We start from the raw sequence: 27,815 nt of genomic DNA, 5'->3' as shown, positions 1-27,815 counted from the left end.
CGGGACGCAAACTCCGGTCCGCCCCCGCGGACCCGCCCCGCGACCCCGCCCTCTCGGTCCCGGGCCGTCCGCGCGGCTCGGGGGGCTGGGGCCGCCGTCCCCCGCACCCGACCTCGCCCTCCTCCGGCCTCGACCCGCGCGGGCCGGGCGGCGGGGAGGAGCAGCGGCAGCGCCGCTCCCGCCCCGCGGCCGCTCCCTCCCCGGGCTCCTTCCCTCGGGCGGTCCCCGCGCCCCGCCCGCCGCCGGCCGGCCCCTCCCGCCGCCGCCGCCGCCTGCTCGCTCCGCGCTCCTCGCTCGGCCTCCGCCGCCCAAACTTTTCTCCGGGCGCGTCTCCCGCGGCCGCCGCCCGCCCGCCCCCCGCATGGGCGCCCGGCCGCTGGGGGCCTGACCCGCCGCCAGGTCCGCTCGCCGCGCCATGGCGGCCCGCGCGCCCCCCGCCGCACCTGCGGCCGAGGAGCCGGGGGGCCCCGGCAGCCCCGCGCGCAGGAAGAAGTCCCGCTCCGGCCTCCGCCGCGCCTTCAACTGGCTGCGGGGCAAGCGGCGCAAGAAGAAGGCGGCGGGGGCCGAGAGCGCCGAAGCGGCCGCCCCCCGGGCCAAGAAGGCGGACGACAAGGCCAGGAAGGCCAAGGGCAAAGGCCGAGGTAAGGCGCCGGGCACCTGGGCTGGGCGCGGGCCAGCGCCCAGGTGGCAGCCCGGCTGTCTCCGCTGGGGGTCCGCGGCTGCTGCCGGCGGGCGAGCCCCGAGGCGCGGATGCCGGGGCAGGGAGGGCCCAGGGCTCAGCCCAGGCAACCCCATCCCTTGCCGCCCCGCAGCATTTCCCAGACTCAGCCTTGCCCCACGTTAGGGGGCCCGGGGGGGACCCTCTGCTGGGGCCGGGATCCCCGGCTGAATCGCGAAGTGCAGGCAGTCTGGCTCGTGGGGATGAGGCATCCCCCATCCCCCAGGCTCCCCCAGGCTCTGCCCTCTGCTGAGTCAGGGGGTCAGAGATGGACTCTGGCCTGGGGCCAGGAGGAGAGGCGAGTGGCCCTGTGGCTTTGGTGGGGGTCCCTCTGGGTCTGGAACATCAAGTACACTCAAAAAGTGTTTCAGCCGGCTGGGTGGACCTGGGTTTCCAGCCCCACCAAGGACCCGTCACGGAGCATATGCTTCAGGCTCTTGAAAGCTAACAGTGTTACCTTTCCCCTCCTGGTCCCTCTCACCACTCACCTGTGCAAACCGCAAACATTGACCTTCCGGGTGGTGAGCTGTTGGATGTGTCCGTACAGATGGGGAAACTGTGGCCCAAGTTAACCGCGAGGCTGCACCTGGGCTGGGTGGGCACTGAAAAGACATCAGCTCACTCCTGCCTCTGGGCTCCCCCTGGCCTGGCCCATCCCAGCGGGGTCACTTTTCTGTTGTCCACTTGCTTGGTTCTTCCCTCCTGTGAGGGAGAGGACCTGAGTCTCCGTGAGAGGGTGGGGCTCCCTTGGGGCTGGCCACGCTTCGAAGTCTACCTTCACCTCGGTTTGGCCGCTGGGCCCGAGGTGAGGAAATGGCGGTGTGTGCGGCCCATCCCATTTGCCCGTGTTTACTCACCCAGTGTCCTTTAACCATCTCCTCTGGAGGAGGACTAAAGGACACGTTAGGGATCAGGAAGAGGGTGAAAAGCCTCTTGTGTGCTTGCATCCGGCCTGATCTTCCTTTTGGATGAGGGCCCTGCTCCCCTGCAGCCCAGCCACCAATAGACGTCAGGGTGCTGGGGCTGGGCTGGCTGGGCTAGGCTCTGAGGAAAGGTTTGGGGTGTGTAGGGGGGGGTGGGGGGGGTGGGGGGTGTTTCCAAATGCTCTGCAGTCTCAAAAGGACCTGGGGTTTGTCCCAGGGCTGCCCCACTGGGATTCCATCTGAAGTCATCTCTGTCTCACTCAAGAGGTCGTGGATCAGAAGTGCAACAGGATGGATTGTGGTCAGACTCTCAGGATTGGAGACGGGAGGCTAGTGGTGGACCCTTTTCAGGGAGACCGGCCTAGAGGCAAAGGCTGGGAAAGCTGACCTGTAGGTCCCTCCTCCAACAGCCTGGGTTAGAGGTCATTGGGTCAGAGGCCAGGCCTTCCCTTGCCTTGTGTTTTGGCATCAGGTAGCACTGGGCTGTCCTGGCAGCAGGTCAGCCTGATTTGAGCCCACGTGCGGGAAACACCTACCCTGCCCCAGGCTGTTGTTTCCCAGGTCTGGGGGTGGCCCCAGGTACGACTGGTAGAAGTCCTGCTCCTTTTTGCTCCAGCCTCCTATTATTCCAATTGTTTCCTTGTCACCTGCCTGGCTCTCCTTCTTCTCTGTTTATTAAGAGAAATAAATCTGATCTCTCTAATCTCCACTGGCACTGCTGGTCCAGAAGGGGAACCCAGAGAAGGCTTAACTCTTTCTGGGGAAAATACCCAAATGGCGATGAGGAGGAGGGATACACAGAAAATTCCTGGGAGGCTGGCTTTTGCTGGGAAGGACATTATCTCCCTTATCACATTCTTTAAACCAAGGACCCAGAGATGCAGGTCTTGGCTCCCTTAATCTGAGTCCCCTACTGTAAAATGGACAGACTGAGTTTGGAGTAGACTTTTAAGCACCTGTCTCCCAGAATCTCCTTACTCCCCTCACTGGCCTGCACAAACTTCTAAAGGAAAGAGAGGAAATCTGACGTTTATTGATTATTCTGAATGTGCCAGGAGGTCTATATCCATGCTCTCATTTGAACCCATTTGCAGATGAAAAAAATTGAGGCTCAGGGACAGTGAATGGGTGATTGGCTTGAACCAGTGATTTTCAACCAGTGTGCCGCAAGGATGTTTTAAAACATGCAGTACCTGACTGTGTGGTCAGGGGACTGACCTCTTTTCCCTTAGACTGTCAAATAGAAAAATGACAACAGCCCTGGCCGGCGTGGCTCCACTGGGGTCGGTTGGGTGTTGTCCTGTGCACAGAGGGGTTGCTGGTTCTACTCCAGGTCTCCCGGTCAGTTGGAGAGGTGGGGGTGGGGTTCTTTCCTGGTGGGGCAGGTGCCTGAGTTACAAGCTCCTTGGTGGTGGTGGTGTGTGTGTGTGGGGGGGGGGGGGCAGGGGGACATGGCTCTCACATCAGTGTTTCTTTCTCCCTCTCCTTGCTCTCTCTCTAAAAATCAATAGAAATATTAAAAACAAAAAAACAGCCAACACAATAGTCGTCCCATGTGAATGAGTCAGAATTATAATGTTTTGTTAGACCAGCAAAACATACAATATACTTTTTGGTGTGCCACAGAATTTTAGTAATTAGTTTGTGTGCCATGAGATGAACAAGGTTGAAAATTGCTGGCCTAAACTGGGATTTGAACTCAAACCATCTGTCTCCCAAACTGGTACTGTTTTCATAATACTCCCAAGGACATGGACCAGTGGTTAAGGCGTTTAAAGATCTTCTCACCCAACCCATTCCACAGATGGGGAAAGGCCCAAAGAGAAGTGAGGGAACATGATAGAGTGGGAAGAGTATCAGAGTCAAATGAGAATTCAAATTCTGGCTCAGCTGCTAGCCAGTCCCGTGACAGGCAACTTCTCTGTGGCCTCACTGATTCCATTGCTGTTGCAGGAAAGAGAGGGGACGTTGCCTTGATGGGTCTGTGTGTGACCTTTCTGTTTCTCCAAGATTCTCACAAGAGACGATGTGAAGATTATATAAAAGTGAAATCACCATAGAAATGCAAGGATTGCTATTATAGTGTTTATAAGTTTAATCACCTGTGATCTAGGGCAGCGATCGCCAACCTTTCGGACCTCACGGACCACCAGTGGTCCGAGGACCACCGGTGGGCGACCACTGATCTGGGACACAGTCTGGAGGCAATGAGCTCTGAGGCCTATTTGGACAACTCTGCTGCCTTTTGGTCTGCCCCCTCGGGTCATGAGACTGGGAGACACAGGCAGGTTATTAACTACCCCCAAGCCTCAGTTTCCTCATCTGTAAAATAGAGACAATAAATCCTGGCTTTACAAGGCTGTTCAAGGATCAAACTAGATAACAGACATGCAAGTGCTTTGTGAACTGGGCAGCATGGTCCAGACAGTGGCAGGTTTCTGGGGTGGTGATGCCGAGGACTTGGCATTAGCTAAGTTCATCCTGGCCCATGTTTGGAAAACAACTCACTTGGTTACACCTCACATACCCGTGGTGATGAAGATTCCTGAGGGGGGATCGACAGAAGTGGAGTCTTACCTTTGTCCAGGAGGCAGGCGTAAGAAAAGATAAACAAACATGAATCCATATTTTCCAGAAATGTCATCTGATCTCGAGACCAGTGTGGGGAGGAAGTGTTTCTGGGCCACATGCCAGGACGGGAGCCCATTAATCAGGGGAGGCTTTCTGGAGGAGGCGAGCAGGGTGTGGAAGAAGGGCAGGGTGCTGGCTGATTTGAAGAGAAGGTTCTATGTGCCAGACCCTGGCCAGGCATTTTCATGAATGTTTTCCCTGGGAGATAGGCATTTATCACCATTTATACGTGAGGAAATGGGCCCAGCGGGGAAAAGTAAGTTGATCAAGGTCACTCGGCCTCATTCATTTGAAAAGACATATTCTTTACTAGATAGTGTTAAGCGTTGTCCAGGGTAATGTGAATGTCTGGGCCAAGACAGGCCAAGACACCCGTGTGGAAGTGATGTTCACAGCATGGCAGTGACAGAAGCACTCAGTCTGCTACCAGATGCCACACTCTCCTTACAAAGCAACATGCGGTTGGATGTGTGTCTGACTCTGCAGAGGAGTTGCAGAGTCATTGCAGAGTCTTAGATAGGACCAACTTTGGGGAAAGGAATTTGTCGCCCACCTGAAGATTTCTCTTGGGGAATGGGCAGTGGCTGGGGGCTGGGAGTGTGAAGGGCTTCTCTACTGATAGTGAGAGCTCAGGAGCCATCCCGCCAGGCCCAGCAGGTTTAAGCCGAAGCACTCTGGCCACTCACTCAGGGAGAACTGCCCTTGGTGTGGGGTTGTGGGAAGATCCCCGAGGTTGAATTCTGCTCTGCTGTATGACCTGGGGTAAGTCCTGCCTTGCTCTAGTCCAGACATGCCCGGTCTTGAGAAAGATAGGGCTTTACTAGTATAGCCTCTGAGATCCTTTCTAGTTCTAGAATTCTGTGAGTTTGAGAATGGGCTGAAGGAGCAAGCTGGTAGGTGCTAGGGGGTACGGGGGTGGGAACTATGTCCAGGAAGAGAGAGCCTACCTTTGTTCATGGACAAGTCATGGGGACCCAGTGGCTTGGATGTCACTGAAAGGTGGGTGAGGAGAGTGCAGTGTAATAATGCCACGTCTCCCTGTTGAGGAAGGGGTCTGTGTATCATCCACTGGGGGAGTGACTTCCATAGAGGAGTCTGGGATCATCTCCTCCAGGCCCCTGTGAAGGGATGGGCATTGTCTGTCTTGGGTCCAGATGGGAGAGGGAGCCTCACTGGGGTATTTCACAAATACTTATTAATGATTTAATATTACGTATAAGGACCTACTGTGTGCCACTGTCTTGGGATGAATGAGAGACAAGGTCCCAGTCCTCACAATTTGAGAGGAGCAGAAACCAGGGTCATGGAGGCAATTAAGGGTAAAAAATGTGACAAAAGAAGGAGAATAATGATCCCAGAGAGAAACCAGAGATGGCTTCTCTGAGGAGGTGACACGTGAACTAAAATCGAAGGATGAGGAGAAGCTGGGGTAGAGGGATTTGCAGCGCTGGGATCAGGCAAGGCACCCACTAGGGACTGGGACTGGCTGACTGTCTGGGTCCTATGTGGTACAGAAGTTACCACACCTCACTGTTCTAAACACCCTGAGCGCAGGAACTGGGTTGACTGTCCTCTCCCTCTGCTGAGCACAGGGCCTGGCTCTAAGTGGCTTTGGGTGATAGGTGGGTGACCTGATATGGACCCCCGGTTTATGGGCATCTCTGGATCCTAGGCGCTCAGAATTGATGGCGTGAGATGTCACAGGGAGCCCTCAGAGCACATGTAGGTGGGCAGCTGAGGCCCAAAGGAGGAACAGGAGCCCACACCTGTCAGCTTTCCCATTCCAGTTCAGACTTCAAATGGAAAATCCCATCCCAGAGAGGTGCCTCTAGCAGGGGTGGAAGGAGATGAGCAGGAAGCTGAGGCGAAGAAGGCTGCCTTCCCCTCCCCTCCCTCGACACCTTCTGGTACCTTCCGGTTCCAGCTGCCTCTCCCTCCTTGTGGAGGCCCTGAGCCTGCATCCACAGCACACATCCCAGCATTCTTCTGGAAATCCCCTCAGGCAGCCCCGCTTCCCGCCCCCCATATTCTCTTCCCCTGGCCCCTGAAGCTAGACGGCCAGCAAGGTTTGCTGAGCTGGGGTGGCTAATCCTGTGGCCAGAAAAATCTACACTCTGTTTTCAGCAGAGGGCTGAGCAGGAGCCTCCCCTCACCACCTGCCCTTGGAAATCCCCTTCTCCCCAAACCCTGGGAGCCGGCTCAGCTGCGCCCGGCCTGTCACATGCTGCTGAAACTAATGAGAAGAGGCATTGTCTATTATGTGGGCCACAGCGAACGTGGTGGGTGGGGAGAGCAGGTATACACACCTCTACCTGCCATACAGACCCCATGGCCACCTCTAGCCCTTTGGCTCACTCGGGGAAGGAAGCAGGTGGAAACATTCCTCGGGCGGGAGGGGGACATCTCTGTCCACCTCCCCAATTATTACATTCCACTTGTGTCCACTGTCCTCGGGGACCGGTTCATCAAAGGCTGTCAGCTCCACACACAGGGTGCCCGGTTCTGTGCTTGGTATGGTGTGCTGCAGAATTTTAGTAATCAGTTTATGTGGGCCATGAGATTGCAAAGGGTTTAAACCTCAAATCTTCGGGCAAAATGCATGATTCCCAGGAGGCTACTGGTGGGGTCTGCTCCATGTAGGGCCTCCTGGGTGCTTAGGACACCCTCTCCTCCAAGCCTTTAGCCAGGTGAGGCCTTCACCACCCTTTTCCAAGAGGGTCATGAGGCTCTCAGGCTCAGTGTTGTGTTTCCAGGAGTTCTGGTGCATTTGCCTCCCATACTACCTACTTCTTCCCACCAGGCCTACCCCAAGCTCTCCCAAGCTCATGGCTATGGGCAGGACTCTTCCTCTAGGATCCTGGAGCAAGCACAGCCTTTGTAGCAAAGGCTACTCCTCCACCAGTACTTCAAGTGCCATCATCACCACCTCCACCAGTATGCAAGCCCAACCATCTGCACCTCCCCCAGTTTCTGCTCAACATGTATGGCATATCTACTGTGTCGACCGAGCCTGCGGTTACTAAGAGAAATGAGACCATCACTGTCCTTGAGAAATTTGTTTTCTGGTTGAGACAACTGCTGGGGGTCTCTATCAGCAGGCAGCACTAATGCCTGTGGGAGTAGGGCATGCAAGGAAAACTTCATGGAGGAGTAAACTATGGAGCGGGCCTTAAGGATAACAAGGAATCTCCCAGGCAAAGGTGGAAGCGGAAGGAGCATGTGTGAAGATCTGGAGGTGTGTACTGGGGAGTGCAAGCAGCTTTGTGTAGCTGAAATTCTGAAATGAGAGGGGTGTGGTTGGAGATGAGGTTGAACTGGTGGGCAGGGGCAGCTCCTGCATGGCCTCCTGTCCTCACTCAATTCATGCTGAGGGATTTGTACGTTACCCTTTTTAAAAATATATATATTTTATTGATTTTTTTTACAGAGAGGAAGGGAGAGGGATAGAGAGTTAGAAACATTGAGGAGAGAGAAACATCGATCAGCTGCCTCCTGCACACTCCCTACTGAGTGTGTGCCCACAACCAAGGTACATGCCCTTGACCGGAATCGAACCTGGGACCCTTGAGTCCGCAGACCGATGCTCTATCCACTGAGCCGAACCGGTTAGGGCTTGTATGTTACCCTTAAGTGTTCTTTCTGCTCCCCTACACCACCTTTCCCCTTATGGGCCTCTGTTTCCCCATCTGTAAAGTAATGGAATTGGGCTAGGAGATCTCTGGCACTAGGACCCTCTTCTCTGTACAAAGCAGGGAAGGGAGCCTTGTGTATACAGCTTGGTATATAGTGTGTGCTCAATGAGTATTTTCTGGGTGGAGGAATAAAATACAGCCCCTCAGAGACTGCACTGTTGGCAGCCTCAGACTCTTAGCAAGAGATGGGCATCAGAGAGTGGGGGAGAACAGCTTTGACCCTCCCATTTGGCGGAGACGGTGTTCTGGAGCCGCTGGGCATAAGAGGCAGCATGGTGTAGTGGCGGGTTTTGCCCAGGTCAGTGGTCGGCAAACTGGCCCCTTGAGTGTGGCTCTTCCACAAAATACCACGTGCGGGCGCGCACGTACAGTGCGATGGAAACTTCGTGGCCCATGCCACGGGGCCAAAGAGCCGCATGTGGCTCGTGAGCCGCGGTTTGCCGACCACTGGCCTAGGTGGCAGAAAGGATGAGCCATGTAGGGATTAGAACTGAGGGCTCTGGACTCCCAGCCCAGCATTCTCTCTGCTACACCACGCTGCCCCTAGTTGGAGAGACAGCAGAGTGATAGTAAAGGAGAGTTATTTCCCAGGCTGTGGGGCTCTGGGAAGGTCCCTGGGCACAAGGGTGCTCACGAGGACACAGAGATGGGGGCAGCCTGGCAGCCAGGAAGGCTTTCCGAAGAGGTGAGGTTTGGCCTGCGGTTGAAAATCAAAGACTTGTATAAAGGGAGATGCATGAGGGGCACACAGCTCCACAGATACACAGACATGGCTGGTTTTATATATGTCTATCTACTATACTCGCCATTACTTAAACTTACACACATGTAGATATGGGCATACGCTCAATATAACATAATTGTACAATCATATCTATACACAAAAGCACGTGCAATTACACAATTTGTAGATAAACAAATTTACACTTACATGCACACAGGCAGGTTGTTACCCACTCAAATGCATAAAGCCAGTGATATCCGGCCACCTCGAGAGAGACAGTCACAGTTACATAGGCAGATACACAAAAATACACATCCAGACATGTGAAAACAGACCAAATGATATGGATATTCGCACACAGTTACACGCAGATGATTACATAAAGAGGAAACCATATATTCAGGGTCACAGATGTATACATAGGCACACAACTAGATAGCCACATTCAAGCAGTTACAAATGCCCAATTACATGCCCTTCTTCCAGGTCATACAGGGGCATAGATAAGCTGGAGGAGTGGTAGCACGGAGCAGTGGGCATTGGAGTCAGTTTGGGTTTGAACCCTAGCTCTGTAGCTTAATGCTGTTTAACTTTGGACTAGTCAGTTGACTTCATGGAACCTCAATTTCCCCATCTGTAAAATGAGGATGATAGAAGTACCTACCGCACATAATTGTTTTGTGGATGAATGAAGTAATGCATGGAAGCGGTTACACGGTGCATGTACACACTGCTATTATTTGGAACACCATTATTACAGAAATAGTCAGCTTGATACATTTGTACCGCAGGCACAGAGACAGGAGATGCACACACAGACACGTGACCCTCACAGCGTAGTGTTTAGTGGGCCTCAGTAGCAGGAGGGCTCCGGAACCCGCCTGTCTGGACCCTGGTGCCCAGTTACCTCCATTCCACTGCAGTCCTCAGACTGGCGGCCCCTGGGCTGGGAGAGCGAGGTACCTGCTTGCCTCACCTGGACAGGCCCTGCCTTTCCGGGGAGCATTCCGGGCGGGGCGGCTCAGCTGGTCTCCCAGGTCCTGGGGGCGGAGCCTACGGGACGCGAGCCAGGCCCCACCCCTCCGCCGGCCCGCCCCTGGCCCGGCCATTGGCCGCAGAGCCCGGGGGCGTGGCCGAGCTGGGGCTGGGGGCGCCTGCGGTGGCCGCCCGCGAGTCTCTGCCTGCCTCCCGGGGCTGCGGGCCCGGCGGCCCGGCGGGTTGGCCTGTGCTTGGGTTCCCGCGCCGGCTCCTGCGCCCGCCATGGGCAACTCACACCACAAGAGGAAGGCCCCCAGCGGCCCCCGGGCCCGCAGCTTCTGGCGGTTCGGGCGGTCGGGGAAGCGGCCCGCAGGTAGGGGCTGGGGTGGGGGCGGGGCAGGCGGGAGGAGGGTCTGCCTGCCGCAGCGGCCGCCACCGCTGCTGCCCCCTCCCGGGGCTGGGCGCGTGTGAGTGTGGGGCCGGGCATTCCCCGCAGAGACCCGACTCCTCACTGCACACACAGACACATGCAGTACCTACGGGCAGGCACATGTACATGTTCACAGTTTACAGCCACACACAACACTCCGGTGTATGGACACACAGACCCAAAATCACATACACGTTTACACCCACACCATGGACGCACAGATCCTGAGACAGACACATATATCTATGCACATGATTTACACAGTCACACGAACTACATCACATCACAGATTCAGACACAGCCGTCCACACACATTAGTCATGTAGGTACAGTTGTCCAACGTGTTAGGTACACAGAGGTACCCACAGGTTCAGAACTGCACAACAACCAGACTCACACTCAGGGTTACAGACAGACCCTAAGGCATGTGCGCGCGCACACACACACACACACACACACACACACTTGTTTCTCAGGCTTTAGCCCCCAACAGGCTGAAAGTTTGCGGGAGGGAGGGGAGACAAAGGTGAAGGGGAGAAGCAGGAAGCCAGGGGCTGGAGGTTCGGGCCACCTCCATCTGGCGCGATCGGGAGTCAGACTGGTTCTGGTTCTGGTTCTCTGGGCTCCCTCCCCACCCCCACTCGCTCCGCCGCAGCCTTTCAGGCCCTGCGCCCCCCCCCCCTCCCCCGCGGTCCCTGTGGTCGCTGCCGCATCTCCCCCTTTCAGTGCAGCCACCCAGCTGGAACACATCCTTTCCCGGCGTGCTGCGGGATCCCTCCGCGGGTCACATTCCAGCCTCCAAGTGGGGGGGGGGGGGGGGGGAGGGGAGGATGGGGAAGGCCTCCCACCCCAGAGCTGGGAAAGGGGATTCCTGGTCTCCCCCAGCGGGTGCGGCAGTTCGGGGTATCCCTCAGAATCCCAAGGGGTGCTGGAGGAGAGACTGTCGAGGGTGCCTAGTTCCCCCACCTGGTGAATCCAGAGATGGGGCTGGGGTGGGATTCAACACCTCCCCCCCCCCCCAAGATAAAGGGTCTCCAACAGAGGCAGGTATCAGCTGGTCTTTGGAAGTGAGAGAATCACGGAGGAGGTGGGGTGGGGGGCCCCCCTTTGCTGTGGTGGGAGAATCCACCCATGGCTTCCCAGGATGGCCCACATTCCTAGAAAATGCTGAATGAGATGATCTCATTCCTCTGGGCTGGGAATTTGGGGGTCTGGGTTCTCAGTGTGGCTCTGGTATGGGCTCCCGTGACCTTGAGCAGATTGTTTTCACTTCTCTGCAACTACCTGACTCCAATGGTGGGGTGTCTTTCTTAGAAATTGGGGGGGTCTTAGCTTAGGTGACTCCTTGGGACCCTTACAGTGTGGTTAGCCATTTCATGGCTAAAGAGACTGAGGTTTAGAGAGGGGAAAGGATGGGCTTATCCGAGTTCATTTGCTTGCTGTGGTTTGAAGATTAATCCTGATAATCAAAATAACAGTAGGAAAAGGGTTAAGTCCTGGTAGGCTCTCTAAGGATTCCTCAGAAGGTGTGTTGATGAGAGACTTGAGGACTTTCCAATAGACACCCTGTCCGAGCAATGCTGAAATCCAGGCTCTGCCCACCTGCCTCTCCTCTGAGATCGGCATTGAGGGGGGGCGGGGGCTGGGCTGGGGCTCTTCGACTGCCCTCCCATGGCCACTCAACTGATGGTTTCCTGAGAACCAACTGTGGGTCCAGACTTGTGACCATTTGTGGTGGGGAGAGAGAGATTAGGAGGGCTGTGTTTACAGTCTCCTGCCCGCTGGCCCTGAAGGAAGAGGCCAGGGGCTTTTAGCAGCCCGTGTGCTCTTCGAGTTCCTGCTGTAGCTCGAAAGCCAGCCAGGCTTCAAGGTGTACAAAACAAACGCAACGGCAAGGCAACACAGAAGTAAGTGGAGGTGGGACATATTCTAGGTCATATGTCCAAAGGCTTTTGGGTTGGGGTCCGTTGTAGAAACTAGGGAGATGGTCTTAATTTGGTCTTTGAAGTATCTGCAAGGTTGGAATTAGTCCCGAATTGTTGATTAAATGAGAGGTACATTTCATCTCTGGGATACGGTTGTGAGCAAAGGCATGGAGTTGAGACTGAGCATGGAGGTTGGAGAGGAAAAGTAGTTGAGGCTCTTGCCTGGGAGAAGTTCCATTGTGAATGCAAACTTCAGTCCCTTTGGTTTTGCTTGTGTTGAGGATTCCAAGACCTCCCTAGCCTCAGCCTCTACTATCATAGCCCCAGGTATGGAACTGGGACCCGAGTACTTATCATTTGATCAGTCTGTGAGAGGATGAGGGAAAGAAGGGAAGGCAAGCTGAGAGGGCTGGAGTCTGTAGGCCAAAGGGTGCCAGTGAAGGTGTTTGAGCAAGGGAGGAGCCTATGAAAGTGATGTGTTGGGAAGATGGCTCTGGGTGCGGGCAGGTGCAAGGCAGGACAGGTTGGCGGGTGGGGTGGTGAGAGTGGAAGCTCAGAGTAGTCAGGAGGCTGTTGCAGTAATCCAGGGGAGAGGTGATGAGGTGAGGGTTAGGGAAGGGTGGGGGCTGTGGGAGTAGAGAGGAGTGGCAGCTGCAGAGACACGGTGGAGGAGGTGACAGAAGTGCTGGGACCTGGGATTAATCAGATGTTGGGAGAAAGGGCCAGAGAGGGCTGTAAAGGCTCTGTGCTTGATGCTAGAGCTTGGTGGGAGGATGGTAACAGAGATAATGCAGAGGTAAGAATGAGGCCCAATGCTAAACTCTTTATATCAACTCATCTGTCTTCCAACAGTCTTACGTGCTAGAAGTTAACTATTCTGCCCACTTTACAGATGAGGAAGAAGGAGCTCAGAGAAGTGAAGGCACTTGCTCGAGGCTACTTAGCAAGGAGGTAGCTGAATCATGATTCAAACCCAAGCCTGTCAGATCCCAAAGCCTGTGCCCTTAATCCGGTTTGAGATAGATGGGTTTCCTCTTAGGATTGGGGCGTCTGCTTGTCCTCTGGGTAAAGAAAGCCCAAGGTTCTGGGGGATTTGGACTCCGAAGAACACATGTGGAGAAAGCCCTGAAAGGGAGGAGAGGAGGTTAAGGACTAAACATGGAAGCCCTTAGGGCTCAGAGCGGGGCAGGTGGAAAGTGGGAGGGAAAACTGAGAATCTAGGAAGGGTTCCTTCCATGGATCAAAGGCCCTTGGACCATGGAGAAGAGTATGAGTGAGGATGGAGGGGAGAGGCCTCCGTACTGCTGGGATTGTCCGGCCCAACCCTCTCCTCACTTCCCCAGATCGCTGGGCAATTGGTCCTGGACGGTTTGGGGGATTGGTGGAGGAATGGAATTGAGAGCCCAGGGAGCTTCCCCCTTTCCCACTACCCGCCTTTTCCAGTGCATTGTTCTGTGAGGTTTCCACTTGGACCTCCTCTTGGTAGGGTTTCTCATTCTCACCTTGTAGATGAGGAGATTGAGGGAATGACCAAGTCTTTGGTGGAGTCAGACCGCCTGAAAGTCTTTTCATCTCTGCCCCTGCCTCTGGACCTCGCGCACCAGGGGTCTTTGGTGGATCCCACAGCTCCTTTCCAGCGGAGGGGAGAGACTTAGGACTAACTGTACGTCTGAACTTGCACGTGGGAGCCCTGGGCTTCCCTCTCTGGTCTGAGGGTCTGAGATAAGCTGAACCCCCTTGCTGCCCTAGGTGCTGACTCAGAGTGAGGGACCACTGCCTGCCTTCTAGGAACAGAGTTGTACATACTGCGGGCTCTTTAGAGAGTATTTCTCCCACCCTCCCGCCTCACAGATGAAGAAACCAAGGCCCAGAAAAGGGCAGTGCCTGGCTCAGGATCACGCTGCAGCTGAGGGGCAGTGAGAGTTCAACCCTAGAACTCCTGACTCCCAGAGCAGGGGGTATCTGGTCTGGGCTCCAATTCCCTTCCCTCCCAAACAGGGGCGTCAGGTCTGCCACAGAGGGCCAAGGCACTGAGGAGCTGATAGGGAGCTTGTGTTAAGTGTCCCTTATCAGACCTTATCTTAATGGTCCTTAACTCCACTTGAGATTTCAAGAGAGGTCTGGAAGTGGGTGGGAGAGGAGGCCTCTGGTGGCATGAGAACATGATTTGTCCTCTGGTCAGAGGGCTCACATCCTGACTCTGCCATTACTGGTTTTGTGTCCTTGGGCAAGTCACTGACCCTCGGGGAGTGCCACTGTATGAGGAGGGAGATCAAGCGAGACCACGTGTGTCTCAGTTAATTGGCTCTGTAATTGCTAGTTTATTGTCCTTGTGTTGTAAGTGGAAAGGCAGAGGGGCCCTTTACTCCATACTCTGAGAGGCAGAGGCTCCCTCCAGTGACGTTTTGTGTTTACACTCGGTTGCATGGCTTTCTCTTTCCCAGGCACTGTGCGAAGTGGGTTAGTCCCAGTTTACAGATGAGCAGACTGAGGCCCGGGGAGACTGAGTCATTTGTCCTCAGCCTGGAATCCAGATCTCAGGACCCCCAGCGGTTCCTTCTCCTGACTTCATGGTGGCTGAATATAGGCCTCTCCAGCATTTACATGGGGATAATCATGCCTTGAAGCAACAAAGGAAAGAGCTTTGGAAAGTCAGAATTGCTCCTGGCCCAAAGAGATTATTATATCATTGTTGGGAGCAGATACTGACCTGGAAACCCATTATGACATTTATTAATATTATTGTAGCTAATTCCTCCCTGCACTGCTGCCGTTCCCCTAGGCGTCTGTGGGATGGGATCGCTCCCTCCCTGTTGGGGCACTCCCTGCCCCCCAATATTTACCGTAGAACCGGCCTGTCAGCTCTGCCCCAGCTGGGTGGGGCTTCCCACTGAGGGAAGGAAGGAGGGGGATTCCCCTTCTGCAGAGGTAGGTGCAGAGCTCCCCCTCTTTGGGTAGGGACTCAGGCTGGGGTCCCGACCCGACTCCCTTAGACTTAGGACTGCTGAGGCCTTTGGAGTGAGACCCAGGTTGGAATGTGAGCTGGGCCACTTCCTGGTTGGGTGACCTTGAGCAAGTCACTCTCCCTGGTGCCGCCTCTTACTCATTTGTAAGAAGGGAATGTCACAGGTACCTCTCAGGTTTCTTGTTAGGTGTACAAAACTGTAGAAGAGAAAGTGTCTTGAGAATTGTAAAAGTGCCTCCACCTGAAACATTTGGTTACGTTCATTGCTCTTTGTCTTGCCTCTAAGACAGTGGTTCTCAACCTTCTGGCCCTTTAAATACAGTTCCTCATGTTGTGACTCAACCATAAAATTATTTTCGTTGCTGCTTCATAACTGTCATGTTGCTACTGTTATGAATCGTAATGTAAATATCTGATATGCAGGATGGTCTTAGGCGACCCCTGTGAAAGGGTCGTTCCACCGCCAAAGGGGTCGCGACCCACAGGTTGAGAACTGCTGCTCTAAGAGAACAAAATCTACATGTGCTTGGGTTCTGTTCCCATGGGAAGGCCCGCCCCCGTGGGCCTTGGTTTGTCCACTCGTGCACCCTGAATCCTGGCTCCTGGGCTGGCCAGCGGCACAGTCAGAATGTGGAGGGAGGGCGGTGAAGGGGACAAGGTCAGGCCGCGGAGGGTTCCAGCTCCTGAGCGAGGCCACCTGGGCAGCTGTGCCCGCCCCCCTCATTCCTCTCCCCTGAGTCAGGCCTGCTTGGCTGTGGGTGTGCCATCACCCCCGCCCCTTGCTCTGGAATGGGGCAGGTTGAGGCCTCACCCCATGGAGGATGTTGCCAGGACAGTGAGTACACATGCGCACAATGTTCGTGTGGCCTTGAGGGCTGGGCCTTCCTCCCCCATTCCTTCCTGTCTCCAGGATTGGGAAAGCCCCAGATTGGTGGGTACACCCACCTACCTTCATGCACACAGCCAGCTGGCAGGGCCGTGTGAGTCTGCACCCAGCTCACGTATGAAGAGGACATGGACTGGGTGGCTTCCGTGTGCTTTGTGGATGTAGTCCTGAGAGCACCCACCTGTGGGTTTGGCCCCGGTGGACATTTTGGAGGTGTGTGCCCGCCTACCTCTGCTGGTAGACCGGATCAGAGCTCTAGAACTTGCTTGTCTGCTTCCTGGTGTGCCCTGTGTTGGAAAGGGGGGCCAGGGGGGCGTGGCCAGGGGCAAGGTGTCTTCTCACATCCTGGAAGCCTCCCTCCTTCAAGCAGGTGGAGGGTGAAGGGAGGTTTAGGCTGTACCTCTGGACTCCTAGAGCAGAAGGTCCTAGAACACGGACTTTTAGGTGTGCCCTTGGCAGAGGTCCTTCCACTCTCTGGGCCTGGATTTCTCTGTGAGGTACCTGTCCTTCACCTGAGATTCAGGTTGCTGAGCCCCTCCCCTAGCAAGCCACTGGTGTGTAGACCTGTGTCTGGGGTGGCTCCGAGAGGCCTCAGGCTCTGGCCATGCTGTGGGCGGGTGAAGGGAGGGGTGTTGCTGGGCAACCAGGCGTTATCAAGAGTGAGAGCCTTGGATCTGGCTGGGGAATTTGCAGCTATGGCCCTGACTCTCAGCCTTGGGCCTGGGACCTTGAGGAACTGATGTGCTCCATCCCTGACTTAGTAGGAGCTCAGCCTTTGCTTTCCCTGGTTAGGAGGAAGGTGAGGATGACTGTGTCCTGCATGGTTAAAGGCTCCAGTTTTGGAGCCAGCCAGAGCTTGGGAAGTCACCTAGCTCCCTGAGCCTCACAGGTCCATGGTCAGTTACCAGGAGCTTACCGGCCTCAAAGGACTGATGTTGTGGGAAGATCCATGCGGACAGAGACTGTTTGCCTTCCACCAGCACCTGGCATGGTGCCTGGCATGAATTTATCACCCTGCAAGTGTTGGTCTACTGCTCTTTTCTGGTCGAATGGGACTAATACTAGTAAGAGGGGTGGATGGGTCTGGCCTAAGAGAGAGGGAAGAGGGAAGTAAATGGTCAAGAAACCTCAGATTTATGGTGATGGGGTCCCTCAGCCCTTCTGCAGAGGGAGATCAGGTTTGTAGCGGACAGAGCATGGCTTTTGGATTCAAGTTGTCCTGAGTGCAAAAGCCACCTTGCCCTCTCTGGCCTCCATTTCCTCCTCTGTGAAATGGGAGTTGTTTAGATTGCAATGATTTGTGCATATATACTCTCCAGCTCCACAGAAGTTTTGTTTTCCAGAGAGCAAGGGCTCAGCCATCTTCTTGAGTGCTCTCTGAGAGGTGGGGCAGCAAAGGGGGAAGGGGCTACAGAGGGTCTTGGAGCATGGAGCCACTGCCAATTCTTAAGTCCCGAGGAACTCAGAGAGAAGGATGCTATGTGAGAGGGAGGTCCTCAGGCAAGTGCGGGTGTGGGGAGGGGTGGGCAGCACTGTGTAGTTCACAGACTTCCTCTTCTACACCTTTTGGAGTTGCCAGGGGGATGGATCTCTTTTAACAGGGTCATTACCCAGCTTAACCTTCATTTTTACTGACCAGCCTCCCGGGGCTCTGAATAAAATCCAGGCTCTGCCAAGGCCTATGGGGCCCTCCCAGGTCTGGCTCCTGCCCTCCTCTCACCTCCTGCCATTCTCCCTGGCTCACCGTGTTCCAGCCACCCCGGCCGCTGCTCGGGGAAGCCCACCATCCTGCCTCAAGGTCTTTACAGTTGCCGATGGATGCCCTGTCTAGAGGGCTCTGTACTTTTGCTGGCTGGCTCCTTCTCTCTCTCTCTCTCACTCTCACTCTCTCTGTGTTTTGTCTTGTTTTTGTTTTGTTTTGTTTTTTAGAAAAGTTGAGTCTTAATCTTTTATTTTGTGTAAATAGATTGGCAGGACACTATACCCTTAGAATGAGGAGTTCAGCCATAGACTGGGACATTTTCTTCACCCGTCACAATTTCTAGACTTCAATACTTTTCTACAACACAGCCGAAAGTCTGTAATTCAGGCCTAGGATTTGGTGCCCACCCCCATCCTTCTCCTTCTTCAGTCTCAGTCCCAAAGGAGAGGTGCTCCCTGATGCCCCCTGAAGGCAACCCCTCCCTGTCACAGTCCTCAGTCCCCACTATCTAAAATTATGTTGTTAGTTGACTTCATGTATTCGTCAATTTATCAAATGTTTATTGAGTGTGCGGTATGTACCAGGCACAAATTTAGGCACTGGGCATATACTGGTGAACAAAATATAGTTTTCCATTAGGTATAACCTTCAGGACTAGCTTAATAAATACTTGCTGATCGAATGAATGGGTACAATAATTTTGTAAGGAGGAGTTATTAGCCTTGTTTCTCTATGAGGGCATGGCTTGTGTGTGATGGAGCTGGATTTGAACCTGGACCTGACGTCCCTCTAAGTGCTGCTGCCCTGACTGCCCTCACCTATGAGCTGTTTCTTGGTTGATTCTGTGCTCCCTGCCTGGTGACCCAGCAGAGTCACTGAGTCACAGAGGGAGGCCAGTGGGGAGAATCGCGGGCTGGAGGAGCAGGGGGTCTGCACTGAAGGCCTGCTTTGATGTGTGACCTTAGAGAGTTCACAGTGCTGCTCTGTGCTGCCACATTGTAACGTGTGGGGCTGAACCTACACGTGAGGGTTACCACCAGCCAGTGTGATGCCACTGTGGGCATCTCCGGCTTCCCAGTACTGTGTCCTGGCTGGCTCCCCCCTCCGCAGGGGCCTCCATCAGTGGCCTTGCCATCCCCTCAGGTGTCACCTGCAGGCATTTCTGGTCTGCCTGGCTGCTCCATGCTCCAAACCCCTTCCCCGGGGAATTGCCCTCACCAGCCAGGAGGGCCCAGGGTGGGCACCATGCCAATTCTAGTCGAGTGGCTCTTCTACCTACCATCTGGCAGCTGGGAGCCCTGCCTTCGCTTTGGCTCCTGACTGTTTAGAAAAGACTTGGGGACAGGGTTGGTGGTCTGCCCCTGGGATTGAGTATCTCAGCCCTCCTAGTCATACTGCCCATCAGAGCCGAGCACCCACAGGCTCCGCCCTTACCCTGTGAGTCCGAGAGGGTTCCTGCCCCTGAATTCTACTTGAGGGGCGGGGTCAGCACAGGGGCGGGGCCAGCGGCGAAGGTGGGAGGAGGGCCTGGAGGGCAGCCCCGCCCCTCTGCCTGGATCGGGCTTGCTGCCGGGCCGGCGGGCGGACCGCATCCCTTCGTGCTAGGTTGTCGCCTGGCGTTCTGAGAGGTCGGGGTAGGGACGTCTGAGTGGCGCCCGCGGTCATGGTGGTGTTCCTGGGCCGCCACCTCCCGGCGCTCCTCGGGCTCTTTAAGAAGAAGGGTGAGTGGGTGTGGCTGGGTGGGGGGAGAGAAGGGCTCCCCCACAACTCCGTTTGCCAGACCCTGATGTAGAATGGGGGGATCAAGGCTGGGGAAGGGTAATAGATGGGGGATGGGGCCGGTAACGAGGCCGGGCTCCCCTGTCCAGCCTTTGTCCCGCCGCTTTGCTGCTGCCTTTGTCTGGGCTCTGCTTGTGTTTGGGAGAATGGACCCAGGTGTCTAACCTTGAAGCCTGCAGCCCGAGGGCAAATCGGCCTCCCTGCAAGGGTACCCACGCTTTCCTGGGTACATCCCAGCACCTCACTTCCAAGGGCAAGGGCATCCCCTCCTGGGTCCTGTGTCTGGGAGGAAGAACTGTGGGGAGCAGAGTAGAGGGCAAGACAGTACCGCTGGAAGTTGGGGAGCATGATCAATGGAATTCTGTTTAGAGGCCTGGGGGTGAAGTTTTGGGAGGAGGGACCTATGCCCACTTCCTTGTCCTAGAAGGTGGGCTTTCAGGCCTGGATTAAGACATGGAGACCAGAGTTTATTGGACTTTTTTTGGGGGGGGCGGGTGTCTAGAGGACCCCCAGATTGAGTGTGACCCAGGAATCCCTACTGGGAACCTGGTATTTAGTCCTGGAGTTTAGTCTGACTGTGATTTGCTGGGTGACCTTAAACAAGACCTTTCCTCTTTGAGCCTGTTTCCCGATTTATAAAACTGGGCTTGGGATTAGGTGAAAGGATGAGGAGAGACCTAGCTCTGACCTGGGGGGACGCCGGTGGACGCCCAGGGGCTGACCGTGGAAGAATGGGCTGGGGCAGGAGGACCCCGCAGGTGCTTGAACTGAAGACCCTGGTCCCTGGGCGTGGCCCTTTAAAGGGTTGTTTTGTTCCTGCCCCTCTACAGGGTGCTGCCAGGGTCACATGACCCTCCCAGCGCTTTTGCTTGTGCTGTGGGTTCCATTTAAAGGGGGGCTGGAGCTGCCAAGTGCTGACACAGCCCCCCCCCATTCCCAGGATTAGGTGACCACCTTCCCAGTGGGCGGGGCCTGTAACAGGATCATTTGTAATGGATCTCTGGCTCCTCCGTAGGGGGCAGGGCTCCAGGAGAGGGGGATGCCTAGAACTGTTCTCCCAAGAGAGGCTGGAGCTTCCTTTTCTGGGGGTGTAGAGGCCTGGGTCCCTCTTCTCCCATACCCTGCTTATTCTTCCATTAAAGGACAGCCACATGGGTGAGTAGGGGACCCAAGAGGCCACATCCCTGGTTTGTCCCTCTTGGTAATCTGGTTATGACTCCTGCTAACTCCCATCTCTTCCTAGTGTCCCATGGTCTCTTGCCTGGACCTGGGCCAGGGTGCGTATGAAAAGGGTGCTTTTGTTTTTTTCGCCCTGTAAGTGGAGCTTGAGGTCCAGAGATCAGAGAAATGTAGTATTTGCTATGGGCTGTATGTATGCTCAGTGTCTTGCGGCCCTGAGTGACATGTGGATACTCAGTTGTGTGTATGTTTGGGTGTTGTTTGTATATGTGTAGAATGGGGACTGTGGGTGCTGAATATATACGTGGGGGCTGGGTGTGCTCTGTGGGGCCCTTGTGTGCAATGTGTATACACAGATGCATTTGTACTTGGGTGCTTTGTTTGTATGCATATTGAAGCCTGTGGGTGTTATGTGCCTACACAATGGGCCTGTGTACCTTGGGTGTGGTGCCCTGTGGGGCTCTTGCTGAGGTGTGGGTTCTCAGATCTAGGTGTGCTTGGATGTAGTTTGTATGTTCACGGGACGGTGTGTGTATTGAGTACATACTCCAGAACTGTGGGTTGTGTCTAGATTGGCAGAGTGGGCACTGCGTGTATGTGCGGGGGCCCTGTGCCGTCTGGGCACTGTGAGTGCCCTTGTCCGGTGCCTGTGCATCCTGAGGACCCAGATGCCTTTGGGCCTCACTTCTCTCCCTCTTCCATCCCACCAGGCTCAGCCAAGGCTGACAGCGACAAGCGTCTAAGTGGAGGGCCCAGCCAGGGGCCAGGATCCGTGGTGGATGAGCACCAGGACAATGTCTTCTTCCCCAGTGGGCGGCCGCCTCACCTGGAAGAGCTGCACACACAGGCCCAGGAGGGGCTCCGTTCCCTACAGCACCAAGGTAGCTCCCCCCTCCCCTCCAGTGCTACTCTCAGCTCCCACGATGAGAGGCCTAGCCCAACACACCTTTTTGGTATCTTCCAGAAAAACAGAAACTGAACAAGGGTGGCTGGGACCATGGAGACACCCAGAGCCTCCAGGTGAGCCCTGCCCCCAGCTCAGTGTGACTCTGCTTTTCCCTCCCTGCTCGACCTCTGGCAAGTATGTCTCTGAACCCTTTTGGATCTCAGTTTCCTTCCTGTATCATGAAGGGCTAGAGTAGGTGACCCCTGAGGGGCTAGTCCAGCTGCTGGAGCTCAGTGCTAGGTGATGCTGGGGACAAGCTGAGTCAGACGTTCCAAGGGGGAGCTCTGAAGACGCAACAGTCAGCCCCACCCAGGCCTCTGCGGTGGTCTTGGGTCTGATCTCTTTTCCCTCCACAGTCCTCCAGGACCGGGCCGGATGAAGACAGCATCTCCTTCTGCAGCCAGACCACATCCTACACGGCTGAGAGCTCCTCGGCTGAGGATGCTCTCTCCATCCGCACAGAGATGATCCAGCGCAAAGGTCCGCTCACCAGCAGGGATTCTTGGGTGGGAGGGGGATGGGCACATCTGGGCCCCCACCCCTGCAGCTTGCCCCTCGCCTCCCAGTCTAGTGTTTCTCGAGGCTCTGTGATTCCGTGAACCCAGGAACACAGTACCCTCTGTGCTCTCGGAGGGTCATGATGCACATTGACTGCAAAGCAGGACAGTTGAGAGTTGGGAGCCCTGGGTTTGAGCCTGATGTTGCTACTTACCACCTGTGTGACCTTGGGCCAACCCTTAACCTCTCTGAGCTTCCGTTTGATATTCTATAAAAATGAAGACTAGAGTACTTATGTTATTGGGACGAATGCCAAGTATTTAGTGTGCTAAGCCGTAATAAGTGCTTGCTAAATGGAAATTATCATTATTGACCTAGTCAATGTTAAAGCCTTCCAGAAGTCTTACAGAAAAGAAGCATTTAGCTTTGTTTAACTAGCTTTGCCCATGTCTACTTGATGATGGAAGTCTTTTTTCAACAGAGTTCTTACTAATATTCTACAAAAGTACTGCTCTGCAGAATGTCCTGAGGCCTGCTCTAATGGTTTCTCTCCCCTGAACTGGCCCCCAGGCTCCACCTTCCGACCTCATGACTCATTTCCCAAGTCATCTGGGAAGTCGGGGCGGAGGCGGCGGGAACGGCGGAGCACGGTGCTGGGACTGCCACAGCACGTGCAGAAGGAACTTGGTGAGTCCTGGCTTAGGGGGGCAGTGGTGGCGGGTAGGAAGCCCTGGCCAAACCCTCTGCTGACTCCCAAGTCCTTCCTGTGCGTTCCAGGCCTGCGGAATGAGCGTGAGGCACCAGGTACTCCTCGGCCTCCTGGTCCACGGGATGCTGTACGGATCCCCACGGTGGACGGCCGCCCCACGAGTCTGGCCTCAGGAGCAGGCGTCCGGGTGTCCCTGCAGGCGCTGGAGGCAGAGGAGGCGGGGGCCAAGGCAGAGGTCATGCTGCAGCGCCACATCGAGCGCTTCTACCGGGATGACACCTTTGTCGGCCGGTCCACAGGGGCCCAGCCCCCACCGATTCCCCGGCCCATGTCCCTCGCAGTGCCGGGACTGACAGGAGGGGCAGGGCCTCTAGAGCCTCTGAGCCCAGCCATGTCCATCTCGCCCCAGGCCACCTACTTGTCGAAACTGATCCCACATGCTGTGCTGCCACCTACAGTGGATGTGGTGGCCCTGGGCCGCTGCAGCCTGCGCACGCTGAGCCGCTGCAGCCTGCTCTCGGCCAGCCCGGCCTCCGTGCGCTCGCTGGGCCACTTCTCCTCGGTCTCCAGCCCACAGTCCCGCAGCCGCCACCCTTCCTCCTCCAGTGACACCTGGAGCCACTCTCAGTCCTCTGAGACCATCGTGTCCGACGGCTCCACCCTGTCCTCCAAGGGTGGCTCTGAGGGCCGGCCAGAGGGCTCTGTAGCCAGCAGTAGTGTGGCACCCCCTCCCCAGGGGGGCAGCGGGAGGGGCTCTCCCAGTGGGGGCAGCACCGCCGAGGCCTCGGACACTGTCAGTATTCGGAGCAGTGGGCAGATGTCCAGCCGGAGTGTGTCCCTACGTAAGCTGAAGCGGCCCCCACCACCTCCCCGCCGGACCTACTCACTCCGTCAGCGGGGCTCAGCGGCCCCTGACGGGCCCTTGGGGTTGCCCCCCAAGCCAGAGCGGAAGCAGCAGCCACAGGCGCCTCGGCCGCCCACCACTGGTGGGCCAGAAGGGACGGGGGCAGCACCCTGTCCATCCAACTCAGCAGGCAGCTGGGTGCCTGGCTTGTCTCCAGGCGGCTCCCGCCGCCCCCCACGCTCCCCAGAACGGACGCTCTCACCCTCCAGTGGATACTCCAGCCAAAGTGGTACCCCTACCCTCCCTCCCAAGGGTCTAGCGGGGGCCCCTGCTTCCCCAGGCAAGGTCCAGCCCCCTAAACCCGAGCGTGTCACTTCCCTCCGGTCTCCTGGGGCCTCCGTCTCCTCCTCCCTCACGTCTCTGTGTTCCTCCTTCTCTGACCCAGCACCCTCAGACCGTTCTGGTCCCCAGATATCGACCCCCCTTGGTGACAGGTTTGTCATACCTCCTCACCCCAAGGTGCTGGCCCCCTTCTCCCCACCTCCCTCCAAGTCCAAGAGTCCTAACCAAGCTGCCCCTGCTCTGGCTGCCCCTGCTGTGGTCCCTGGGCCTGTCTCTACCACTGATGTCAGTCCTGAGCCCTCTTCCACCCCCCAGACATCCCTGACCCCAGCACAGGAGTCTCCCACTGCCTCCAAAGACCAGTCACCCCCGCCCTCCCCACCCCCATCTTATCATCCACCCCCTCCACCCACTAAGAAACTAGAGGTGGTTGAGGAGGCCCCACCTGCCCCAGAGACTGAGGAGCCCCTCCAAGATCCCAGCTGGCCCCCACCCCCACCTCCGGCCCCTGAGGAGCAGGACCTGTCCATGGCTGACTTCCCCCCCCCAGAGGAGGCCTTTTTCTCTGTGGCTGGCCTTGAGCCTGAAGGCCCTTCAGACCCCCCAGCCCCTGTCCACTCCCTGGCTGATTCACCCTCAGCTACTGTCTCTTCTCAGAGGCAGCCCCCTGGTACCCTAGATTCTCCGGCTCCGCCAGCCCCCCCTGCTGGTTCTGTCACAGGGCTGGCCAAGCTCCCGCGGAAGGAACCAGTGGGCTGCAGCAAGGGCAATGGGGTTCCCAGGGAGGATGCCGGTGCGCCCCTGGTCACGCCCTCACTCCTGCAGATGGTTCGACTGCGTTCTGTGGGTGCTCCCACTGTGGCTCCAACCCCAGCATTGGGGCCATCAGCCCCCCAGAAGCCACTGCGAAGGGCCCTATCAGGGCGGGCCAGCCCAGCACCTGCCCCTTCCCCAGGGCTCCATGCTGCCGTCCGACTCAAGGCCTCCAATCTGGCTGCCAGCGAGGGTCTTGTGAATGCCCAGCCCAATGGGCCGCCTGAGGCAGAGCCGCGGTCTCCTCAGTCCCCTGCCTCCACGGCCAGCTTCATCTTCTCCAAAGGCACCAAGAAGCTGCAGTTGGAGCGGCCCGTGTCCCCTGAGAACCAGGCTGACCTCCAGCGGAATCTGGTGGCCGAACTTCGGAGCATCTCAGAGCAGCGGCCACCCCAGGCCTCCAAGAAGCCACCGAAGGCTCCCCCACCGGTGGCCCGCAAGCCCTCTGTGGGGGTACCCTCCCCCACGTCCCCCAGCTTTCCTCGGGCTGAGCCCCTTGCTGCTCCTTCGAGCAATGGGCTCCCTCATGTCGAGGGCAGGACTAAGGGGGAGCCGGCCGAGAATGGAGGTGTCGTGCAGCTGGTGGGCCTAGAGGAGAAGCTGGGTCCGCCTGGCTCAGGTACAGTGGGCAGTGGTGGGTGTGGCCCCATTGCTGGTGATGGGACTAGACATCTAAGTCCTACCATTTGGGATTGTTCTTGGGTCTTCCAGGCTTCAGGTCTCAGGATGCCGGGAAGGGTGAACTGAGCTAGTGTGTGGGGCTTTGGAGTCAGAACTACTAAGTTTGAAGTTCACCTTTGCCATTGAATCTACCCATCCTAGCCTCGAGCTCCTCACTGTCGAGTGTGGGCAGTGGTGCCTACATTATAGTGTCAGGATGTTTGTAAAGTGTTGAGCACAGTGCTACTAGCATGTTCAGTAATTGAGGTTGGGGGATGAAGTAAGAATGTGTCTTGGGTTCTGTCCAGAGCCAAGTGGGGAGGCCCCTTGCTGAATCTCCTCTTTTTTCCCACAGACCCACAGAAAGAGCTGGTCTGACCACCGGGCACCTCCCTGGCTCTGCTGACCCATCCCAGGAATACAATCTCAGGGACCTGAGCAGCTCCGAGGATGAGAGGATACGGCAGACACTTAACCTAACAGAGAGGATGCCTGCAGCCTTAACCTCCACGGCCTTCAACATTTATGCAAGCCTGGTGTTGACTCTGCCCTCCAAGTCATCCAGCTCTCATGCCTTTTCCCGAATGGAGTCACCTCTGGCGGCTGCCACTTCAGTCTTTAGCCTCATCTTGAAGGAGGTAGCTGGTGGGAGCGGGTGGCTGCGCCCCATGCTGGCCCTGAGGCCAGAGTTGGGAGCAGAACACCTCACTTGAGTTCGTTTCTTTTTTTTTTTTAAATGTCCAAATCATGCACATACTGTAGTCCAGAATCAAAGCACTTTTGAAAAGCGACTGCATGGCCATCCTCCAGGGCCCATGAAGCCACATTCCAAGGGCCTGTTTACATGGCAGCAGCATCAGTCATAGTCAGCCCTGAGCTGGGACCATCCCCTTCCTCCCATCCAGTTTGCTCCTTTTCTTCGTTCTCGGAGGTGGGCAAGACTTAATATCCCCCCAGGCTGGAGGCAGGAGCAAGGCTGTGGAATTCCAAAGCACAAGAGGTGCAGCAAGGGTTAGCCTTCCTGTGCCTCAACTTACACCAACCACCCTCCTGCCTTCCAGCTATGCTAGGTGCTCCATGCAGGGAACAAGTGGGAGACGGCCAGGGCCCAAATGGGTGGCGAAAGAAAGAGCCAGAGAGGAGGTCCTCAGGCTCTGTCCTCAGAACCGAATGGGAATCACCTCGGGGGACACTGGCATCTGTCCCTTGTTTTTCCTGGTCACGCTGGGGCGGGCAGCCACAGCACTTCAGACGGGAGCCCATGGGCTGTGTCCCTTTCAGCTGGTCGGAAGTACTGAGGAGGGGATGGAGGAGAGGGTCTGGCAGGGGGAGAGCTTATTTGGGCAGTGGGCCCAGTCCCAGCCCTACAGATTGCATTCTCTGGCCTTTCTTTCCTCGCCTGGGTTCATGTCCTCTGTGCAGCTGCTTTCAGCACAGGCGGTTCCACTGGGGGGAGCTGACGCCGAGTGACAAGGATGGGAAGCCAAAGGTGCATTCTCTTCCAGGCTCTTCCCTAGTCAATGCAGGGGGGTACTCAGTGCTCCAAGGGGGCAGGCTGGGTGACTGCCCCCAGACATGTCTCTGCTACTGAACTCTCCTCCAGGAATTTTAATGACCTTCCCGTTTTCAGCCCGTGTCACCTATCTAGGTAAGCTGGCTTCCCCACTGGCCCCTATGGCTCCAGTGACCCAGGCTTGAGTCTGGCAAGGAACCTTGCTTGCCATTAGCCGTTTTTCTTCCATCAAGGAGAGCTTGACCTCATTCCAGAGTAAGAGCTGGGAAACGGGATGTGGTACGAGAGGTTCCTCTGGCCCTCGCTCACTGCTTCCTCCCTGGAGCTGTAAACCCATGTTCTTCCCTTGCCCTTTGGGTAATGAGCTGCTGCTAGGGACGCACTGTGCCTGCCCAGTGAGTTGGGGAAAGATGGTCAATAAACACCGCTCTGCTCAGCTCCTGATCTACACCCCCGAGAACCAGGTCCTGGTAGCAGCGTTGGAGATGCTGGAGGTGGGAGGAAGCCCAAATTCTCTTTCCCTCCCTGCTGTCAATGTTACCCAAGCTCCTTTTCCTCAGTTAGTCTTCTGAATTTATTTCCCCACTGGGTGGGACAGAGTACGAAGGAGAAGGGAGGATCTAGAAGCAACCCTTCTTTGTCCTTTGGGGTAAAAGAGCTTGATCTAGTGCAAATGGAGAGACCAAAAGCCTCTGATTTTTAATTCCCATAAAAATGTTAGAAGTATATATATATATATATATATTTCTTTAAATTTTTGAGTCTTTGATATGTGTGTACAAACAATCCATTCCCTCTGCCCTGAAGCCTGAATGAGACACATGAAAAGCTGTTTCAAAGGTGTTAATTAAATGATTAAAACTTGGCTGTGGCCACTGCTTCTTAATGGGGGAGGGGCATGGTGGTGATTGAGGCCCGCATTTAGAAGGGAAAATGTTCTCGCTGCAAACATCGGACC

General features: G+C 56.0%; 1 protein-coding gene across 4 annotated transcripts; it reads left to right on the top strand.

The window, feature by feature from the left end:
* The first annotated feature begins 275 nt into the window (after positions 1–275).
* Positions 276–27,722, top strand: NHSL3 (NHS like 3). Of its 4 annotated transcripts, none has more exons than XM_059690318.1 (7): positions 276–641; positions 21,243–21,413; positions 21,497–21,552; positions 21,835–21,958; positions 22,547–22,663; positions 22,754–25,303; positions 25,700–27,722. In XM_059690318.1, the coding sequence occupies exons 1-7, from the start codon at positions 416–418 to the stop codon at positions 25,720–25,722; spliced, it is 3,267 nt and encodes a 1,088-aa protein (XP_059546301.1). In that variant the 5' UTR covers positions 276–415; the 3' UTR covers positions 25,723–27,722. The 4 variants fall into 4 exon arrangements, with proteins under 4 accessions (XP_059546301.1, XP_059546302.1, XP_059546303.1 ...); XM_059690319.1 differs by lacking the exon at positions 276–641 and adding an exon at positions 9,861–10,039; XM_059690320.1 differs by lacking the exon at positions 276–641 and adding an exon at positions 15,986–16,085.
* The last annotated feature ends 93 nt before the right edge of the window (positions 27,723–27,815 follow it).

Source organism: Myotis daubentonii, chromosome 3, assembly GCF_963259705.1.
Source record: "Myotis daubentonii chromosome 3, mMyoDau2.1, whole genome shotgun sequence".
Taxonomy (NCBI): domain Eukaryota; kingdom Metazoa; phylum Chordata; class Mammalia; order Chiroptera; family Vespertilionidae; genus Myotis; species Myotis daubentonii.
The sequence above is the reverse complement of the archived record's forward strand: the minus strand, read 5'-3'. Positions and strand labels throughout refer to the sequence as shown.